The sequence below is a fragment of the Beta vulgaris genome, unplaced genomic scaffold (assembly GCF_026745355.1).
Source record: "Beta vulgaris subsp. vulgaris cultivar EL10 unplaced genomic scaffold, EL10.2 EL10_2_Chr_UnSca1, whole genome shotgun sequence".
NCBI classification, from domain to species: Eukaryota; Viridiplantae; Streptophyta; class Magnoliopsida; order Caryophyllales; family Amaranthaceae; genus Beta; species Beta vulgaris.
The window spans coordinates 800,257-808,557 of NW_026611043.1; the positions used below are offsets into that span (position 1 = coordinate 800,257).

The 8,301-nt window shown below is 49.8% G+C and overlaps 1 protein-coding gene across 1 annotated transcript; it reads right to left on the reverse strand.

Moving 5' to 3' along the window:
* Positions 1-1,506: 1,506 nt before the first annotated feature.
* Positions 1,507-2,546, reverse strand: LOC109134399 (uncharacterized). The gene is made up of 3 exons (XM_057392337.1): positions 2,293-2,546; positions 1,745-2,218; positions 1,507-1,674 (listed from the first exon to the last, which is right to left on the reverse strand). The coding sequence occupies exons 1-3, from the start codon at positions 2,422-2,424 to the stop codon at positions 1,507-1,509; spliced, it is 774 nt and encodes a 257-aa protein (XP_057248320.1). The 5' UTR covers positions 2,425-2,546.
* Positions 2,547-8,301: the final 5,755 nt, after the last annotated feature.

Consider the following 8,301-nt stretch of genomic DNA (forward strand, 5'->3'; position numbering starts at 1 on the left):
AAGGCAGCTCTATAAAAAGTCTTTCACTCATCCCCTCCTCAAATGTATAACTCCCGAGGAAGGAAATATGTCCTCCGAGAAATACACCAAGGAGCCTGTGGAAGCCATCAAGGGGGTCGGACTATAGCCGGAAAGGCGCTAAGAGCAGGGTACTATTGGCCTACCTTGAAAGCTGATGCCTCGGACTTAGTCCGACGGTGTCCCTCCTGCCAGATTCACTCGGACATACCGAGGGCGCCGGCCACTCCCCTCACCACCATTCAAGCAGTCCTGCCTTTCGACAAGTGGGGCATGGACCTGCTCGGACCTTTTCCCCCGGCTTCTGGGCAAAGGAAGTTCCTAATTGTGGCAATTGATTATTTCACCAAGTGGACCGAAGCCGAGCCACTGGCGTCAATTACTGACAAGCAGGTTCAGTTGTTCATATGGAGGAACATCATTACCCGGTTCGGAATTCCAAGAGCCTTGGTATCAGACAATGGCCGGCAGTTCAACAGTGGTCCAACTCGAGAATATTGTTCCCGGTTCGGCATTCAAACAAGGTTTTCGGCGGTCTCCCGCCCTCAGACCAATGGGCAAGCCGAGTCGGCTAATAAAATTGTCCTGAAGGGTATCAAGAAGTCCCTTGATGCCGCTAAAGGGGCATGGGTGACGACCTACCTGGAGTACTCTGTGGCTCGAACAACGGTAAAAGAGCCACGGGGCACTCCCCTTTCGGCTTGGTCTATGGAAGCGAGGCTGTCCTTCCGGTCGAGGTGGGAATCCTTCCCCTCGGATGACATTCTATGAGTTCGACCAAAGATGAAGAAGAAAAGCCATCAACTTAGACCTATTGCCAGAAACCCGAGGCAATGCTTGCTGCAAGCCATCCGGTACAAGCAAAGATCACAAGGCTTTAACCGCCGCGTAAAGCCTCGGCCAATCAGTCTAGGCGACTGGGTCGTCCGAAAGGTCGAAGCCACTGGACTTTCCCATCTCAAAGGGAAGTTGGGGGCAAATTGGGACGGCCCTTACAAGGTTACAGAAATCATCAAGCCAGGGACTTTCGACTCGAATCTCCCGAAGGGGTCCCCTGGCTCGGCCTTGGAACCTAGACAATCTCAAAAGATTCTATGTATAACTTCTTTTTCGTTACTTGCACTAGGGGCATGATGTAAGGCCAGCACTACCTGGTCGGTTTAGCAAGCAAATCAAATTGTAACTCGGACTTAACCAGTCCATGTACCAAGTCGGTTTTATACCCAGAAATGAAAGAAGACTTAACCAGTCTAATTATTTTGAACAAAAAGGCAAGCAAAACTTAACCAGTTTATTGTCTATTGAATGTTGTAATATTGCAAATAACGAAAAATATGCGACAAATGACGAGTTGCAAAATAGTAGTTGTATTCCAATTGATTAAAGTTGTAAAATACAACCAAAAGTTTACAAAAGTTGGGGGTCGGAAGGCACAAAAAGCTAAAAGGGCCGACAAGGCCAAACTAAGAAAATAAAATCCTAAGGAAGCTAAGTAGAAGGACCAGTGGCAGGCTGCTCGGCCGCAGGTTGCTCTGGTGGAGGTGGCTCGGTGCTCCCCGCATCTTCCTCTCCATCATCGGAGTCAGAGTCGCTGTCCGAGCTCAGCTCTTCGGGCATCCCGGCTTTGATCTCAGCTGCCTCGGCATCGGCCAGCTCCTGGTAGCGAGACCAGACCGAATTCCAGTCGGCCCCGGGACAGAATCAGCAAAGGCCACCTTAAGCCTACCAAGCGCCTCGTCCTCGCCCATCTTATGGGAAGACTGGCCCACGTCGGCACAGAAATCGGTACAGTCATCCGACTTCTGCCAAGCTTGGAACCACTCCTCCTGAGAGCGAGAAACGGCCGCTTGGGCTTCTTCAGTTGAGCCTCGGTTGTTGAAAGTTTGAGCCGGACCTCCTCCAGATCTTTCTCGGCCTGAGCTTGCTTGGTCTCGGCCGTAGCTTTGGCGGACTCGGCGTTTTCCTTGGCAAGAGAGAGGTTGGTCCTTTCGATCTGCCAATCCTCCTTCTCTTGGTTCCAGGTCGCCTCGCCGTCCTCGATCTTTTTGTTGGCCTCCTCCAAGCGCAGCTCGGCAATCCGTTTGGCCTCCTTGGCCTGGTACACTTCATCAAAGTGCGACCGAGCCGCCTGCTTCAGGTCCGAGACCTCTTGCACCAGGGCGAGCCGGTCTTCGGCTACCTTGGTCATCCGGATGGAAAACTGCAGAACAATAAACAACAATTGGAAGCTGGCCAATAAAAAGCAAGTAAAAGGACGAAGAAACATTCACTTACGTCCATCCAAGAGCGGAAGAGCTCACTCGACTCATTCCTTGGGTTGACCTCATTGATATGGTCCCGGTCCGTTTGAGTACATAGGATCTCCAATGCATCGGAGATCCTCTTCTTCTTGTCCGTCTTGGACATTTGCGTAAACGGGACCGGTGCCTCGGATAAAGAGCGCTCGGTCGGAGAATGGTGAGAGGCCCCCGGTTCGTACCCCGGACTCCGAACAGGCTCGAAGTCTGAAGGGTGGACCGAGACATGTGTCCCCCACCTCCTGAATCGGGTCGAGGACTATTCACCTCGATGTAGGATCCTTTCTAGCCTTCTTGGCGGCAGCCTCCTGCTCGGCTCGGGCCTTCGCCAAAGCCTTTTCGTCATTTCAACCCTCTCCTCGGTGCGCTCCTTGCGCTTCCTCGGTTTGGGGTTGGAAGGATCCTGCAAAACACATTAAAGTTGGTGAGAAATTGCAAAACCTAAAGTAAACCGGGTCGGAAGTAAAAGGGTTCTCACTTTTGGCTTCGAAGGCTTGTTAATCTTGTTGGCCTTCATCTCGGCCCTAATCCGAGCCGCCTTCAGTGCAGCAGAGGTCAGTCGTTCTGCCATCTCTGAGTCGGTCTCTTTGAGAAAGGCAAGGGAAGCTTCTGCAAAAAGGAAAAAAGAGTTAGAACAAAATAACAAAGCAAGCATAAACATAAGTCAACCGGACCCCCTTTTTGCCGAATTACCCTTGGGAAAGGCCGGACTCAAGCCGAAGCGCCAGGAAATGCTCGTTCTTGAACAGTTTGCAGCTCGGGAGCCAGTTCCCCGCTACAACACCTCGCCGCCGTCGACTATCTTAGCCTCCAGCTGAAAGTAGATAGCAGCCACGGCTTCCTCGTCGGATAGCTCGGCACCTTGAATTCAGCAGTGGTTTGGCTCGGTGCGGGGGCACGTGGGGATGCCCCATTCCCCACCTAGTACACAAAGGCGAACCCTCGGCGGAACCCCTTCTGAGAAGTGGGAGATCAAGGACTGTCGATAGCCCCGCCGAGCCTGAAAGCACCACCAGCCCGGACCATGATCCCCGGCTGGCATTTCAACAATTTGTACATATGCCGCCAAAGTAAGGGTCGGCTTGACACCGATGATGTCACAGATCACTTGAACCGCTAAAATGCCGCCCCAAGAGTTTGGGGAAAGCTGACCCAAGCACAAGTTGTAGGCGTTCAAGAGATCTTTCTCAAACTGGGTCAGCGGGAATCTAAGACCTAGTTCCATTGCCTTGTAATAAAATGCCGTGCATCCCGGCGGTGGTGATAGGATGGTATGGTTGGCATCGGGTCGGACAAGGATGTAGGGGTCCTTTATTTGAAATTTGGCCGCTTGGCCTCGGGCATCTTTAGCAAACCTTTATTAAAGACGGAAGTGGAAACTTTGCTCCCGGTCCGCCCTTCGGATCAAGCTCCGGATATACGAGCCTCCCGGACGTCGAAGCTTCGCCTTCCTCTCCCGGCATAGCTATCCTAACTACACCATCAGACAAATATTTGTCTAAGTAACTCCTCGAAGAAGGATAGGCCAGGGACACCTCCCAGGGTAGGGGGATGGTACCCTCGGCCTCCTCCTCCTCGGCTTGCGAAGGAGTACTTGGGAGGGAAAGCGCCTCAGGCACGCCGAGGGATCCGGGCAACTTATTAAAGTTGACACCAAAACCATTCCCATACCCCTCACTTCCTCGGCTAAATTATAAGGAGGTGAGGGAGGGGGTGTCACTGACTCGGACGAGCTCCCCATTATTTATCAACAGAAGGGGGTCGGCCGATTTTATTAAAAGAAAGAGAAGAAAAACTTAGCGAAAAACAAAACAAAGTGCGTACCTGGTCGGACGAAGAAGATGGGGCTCGGACTTAGAGAGAGAAAATGCTCTAAAGTAGAGAGAGAGAGAGCAGAAAACTCAAATTTAGAGAGAGAGAGAGAATTGTAAAAGTGACAAAAATCTCTCCCCTCTCTCCTACTTATAGGCAAAAACCTCGGTCCCCGTGCTCCACGTCACCTCTTGGACCGGGCCTTGTGTCTTCAACACCTTAATGGGCCTCCCAACTGCCCAAAACTGTTCAAAAGGCACAACCCCTCGGAATATCAATTGTCACAAAAGTCATGAATAACCGGAAGTTGAATCGCCACCATGTTTTCAAGCACCCCAATAATCCACCGTTGCCACGTGGCATTTGGGTTCCCAAGAAACTATTAAGTTCACCAGCTCAATATTGCCAGTTCATCAGCTCAAGGTTACCCACTCGGTCACCTTAGCCAGTGGTCCAAAACCTTAGGCACCGGCTCGGCCCTTGGAGGCACTCCTCCTTGGTTGAGTAAGTCTCCTAAGTCCCAGATTGACTTAGCGAGAGCAGGCACCGCCTCGGACAAGCATGGGGCTCATTGGCCCCTCATCCGAGCCGCGTCCACCTAGCTCAGCCCTTGGAGGCACTCCTCCTTGGTTGAGTAAGTCTCCTAAGTCCCAGATTGACTTAGCGAGAGCAGGCACCGCCTCGGACAAGCATGGGGCTCATTGGCCCCTCATCCGAGCCGCGTCCACCTAGCTCAGCCCTTGGAGGCACTCCTCCTTGGTTGAGTAAGTCTCCTAAGTCCCAGATTGACTTAGCGAGAGCAGGCACCGCCTCGGACAAGCATGGGGCTCATTGGCCCCTCATCCGAGCCGCGTCCACCTAGCTCAGCCCTTGGAGGCACTCCTCCTTGGTTGAGTAAGTCTCCTAAGTCCCAGATTGACTTAGCGAGAGCAGGCACCGCCTCGGACAAGCATGGGGCTCATTGGCCCCTCATCCGAGCCGCGTCCACCTAGCTCAGCCCTTGGAGGCACTCCTCCTTGGTTGAGTAAGTCTCCTAAGTCCCAGATTGACTTAGCGAGAGCAGGCACCGCCTCGGACAAGCATGGGGCTCATTGGCCCCTCATCCGAGCCGCGTCCACCTAGCTCGGCCCTTGAAGGCACTCCTCCTTGGTTGAGTAAGTCTCCTAAGTCCCAGATTGACTTAGCGAGAGCAGGCACCGGCTCGGACAAGCATGGGGCTCATTGGCCCCTCGTCCGAGCCGCGTCCAACCGGCTCGGATAACCATGGGGCTCATTGGTCCCTAGGCCGAGCCGTTCACTAAACTCACCCCTCCTAAGGGAGACCGGGTCGGCACTCAAGCCACCCTTCTCCTCGAGTAGACCGGGTCGGCACTCAAGCCACCCCTCTCCTTGAGGAGACCGGGTCGGCACTCAAGCCACCCCTCTCCTAAGGGAGACCGGGTCGGCACTGAGGCCACCCCTCTCCTAAGGGAGACCGGGTCGGCACTGAGGCCACCCCTCTCCTTGAGGAGACCGGGTCGGCACTAAGGCCACCCCTCTCCTTGAGGAGACCGGGTCGGCACTCAAGCCACCCTTCTCCTCGAGTAGACCGGGTCGGCACTCAAGCCACCCCTCTCCTTGAGGAGACCGGGTCGGCACTCAAGCCACCCCTCTCCTAAGGGAGACCGGGTCGGCACTGAGGCCACCCCTCTCCTTGAGGAGACCGGGTCGGCACTAAGGCCACCCCTCTCCTTGAGGAGACCGGGTCGGCACTCAAGTCACCCCTCTCCTAAGGGAGACCGGGTCGGCACTGAGGCCATCCCTCTCCTATAGGAGATCGGGTCGGCACTCAAGCCACCCTTCTCCTCGAGGAGACCGGGTCGGCACTGAGGCCACCCCTCTCCTTGAGGAGACCGGGTCGGCACTGAGGCCACCCCTCTCCTTGAGGAGACCGGGTCGGCACTCTAGCCACCCCTCCTCCTTGAGGAGATCGGGTCGGCACGTGCCCTCCTTTCCTGCCTGAGAAGCAGGGCCACCTGGGTTCCAAACTGTCTAGGTTCCGCCACGAACTGGAAATATTTCAGCAAGGCCTCGATATTTCCCATTCCTGGCGTGGGGCTAATTGTTTGGGCTTATTTCCTGGTTTAAGCTTACCAAGGATAATCCAGCCCAATAAATGCCTTAGAGCTTCCGGTGGGCCCCACCTGTGATGGTGCATTCCAGCTGTCAATGCCCCCTAGCTGGCCTACAGTTGGGAAATCCCCAGCACTATAAATACTCAACCCCCTCATCAATGAGAAGGTATTGAATTCTTACCTAACAAACCAGAGCATCTCTCTCTAGACTTTATCTCTCTAAAGCTTGATCACTGACTTGAGCGTCGGAGAGGCGATCCCGGAACAACCCCCGGGGTAGTCTAACCGTTACTTTTGCAGGATTCCGGCGTACGGACTTTGGACTCAGGACATTCGAATCTGACCCGGTACTCCCTAAGCAAAGGAATCAGAACCCTTAATTTCTAGACAGAAACAATAACCAAATCTGAAAATTCGTCCTTTATAGTGCAAGGAACATCTTCCAAATAACTATTAAGCTTTTCATCCAAAGAATATTGATTCAAGTCATATATCAACTCCCACTTTGGTTGTAGACGTATGGACAATTCACCAAGAATTTCATCAGTTGTCAACTCATCATAAGAATGGAAACGACAATTCATACTTGGTTTATTATGCAGAAACTGCCCAGATATTTTGAATAAAAGTTTGAGATCTTAAACCTAAGTAAAACACCTCGAAATTTCATGAAATTTTGTCACAACATACCCCTCTGTCTCCTGAACACTCGACCCAAATTTCATCAAAAAATAATTAGCCAATCGACTGCAGTTTTTATTTTACCAACCGTATGTAATCTGCCCGAGAACAGAAATTTGCATCAAATCTTTTCGCTCACTGTGACTTCGTTACTTATCGGATTGCGCTGAAATTTTGACACAACGTAGCCCTGTATGTTAGCTTTCTACAGAACCAAACAAATCACAATTTGGACATCGGACGAACCATCACGCACCGTCGCAATGCACCCCGCTCTGATACCACTTGATGTGATTTTTGTTGGCGGTTCGAACTCTTTTTGTGTTTTTATGGATTTATGGACGAACAACAATAATAATAAAAGGGATAGGCTCTTAAATCGCAGTTTAAGAGGTTCTCTTGTGAGTCTCGGCTCCAAGATCACACAAAGTCGCGGTTTGTGTATTTGAACTCTCAGTTCTATGCAAGCACAACAAGCTTAACACTTTAATTTCTAAACTCAAAATCTGATTTTTATTAATGAACGTAATAGCCTTATATAATACAAGATTCCTAATCTATCTGGTAAAGCTTAAAGGATAAACAAAAATAACCAACAAACTTACCTATCTTTATCTTAAAGGATAAAGATAAATAACAACCTAATACTTATCTCTAATTCACACGCCTATTTCAAAGATAATTATAAAAATAAAACTCCTAATTAGACTCAATGACAAAGGAATTAGACTCCTAAGTATAATAGGATTCCTTTATCACTTAAATACTTAAATTAAAGCAATTAAAATTAATTAAACTACATAGTCTCCTAACATAACTAGGATACTACATAGATGTCCTAACAGAACTAAGACTTTCGCACAGTGGTTGGCACTGTGTGGCTAACAACGACCTATGCTTTCGAACTTGATGCTCCTCATATGCATCAATTTGTAAATTCAATGTAATGCACTCGAATTGTTAAATTAAAACACATACACACCTAATTTGAGGGAATTAGACTCACAAACATAATAAGACCCCTATATCATTCAACAACTAAAAAAAGAATTATAAAGCAAATGATGTGTTCGTGGTTAGTAAAATCAATAACAAGTCTCAAAACACCCGAATCCCCTTGTACTTGTTGAAAGATTCGATCTTTATATGAAATAGGGCATAAAGATTGAATCTTATATTGAATTGTTGAAAGATTCGATCTTTATATGAAATAGGGCATAAAGATTGAATCTTTATATTTAGTAGGCTCTGTTGTTAACTTGAGAACTAGAGCATTTTTATTTACCTCTACTAGGATCCACACAACCTTCAATTTGTAAATTCAATGCAATGCACTCGAATTGTTAAATTAGAACACATACACACCTAATTTGAGGGAA

What these genes read in the sequence shown, in the direction of transcription:
- LOC109134399 (XM_057392337.1), bottom strand. Translation starts at nt 2,424, where the DNA reads ATGTCCAAGACGGACAAGAAGAAGAGGATCTCCGATGCATTGGAGATC. An exon ending in TCTTCCGCTCTTGGATGGAC is followed by an intron (nt 2,219 to 2,292) that starts GTAAGTGAATGT and finishes ATTGTTCTGCAG; the next exon opens with TTTTCCATCCGGATGACCAA. An exon ending in GGGCGAGGACGAGGCGCTTG is followed by an intron (nt 1,675 to 1,744) that starts GTAGGCTTAAGG and finishes TCTCGCTACCAG; the next exon opens with GAGCTGGCCGATGCCGAGGC.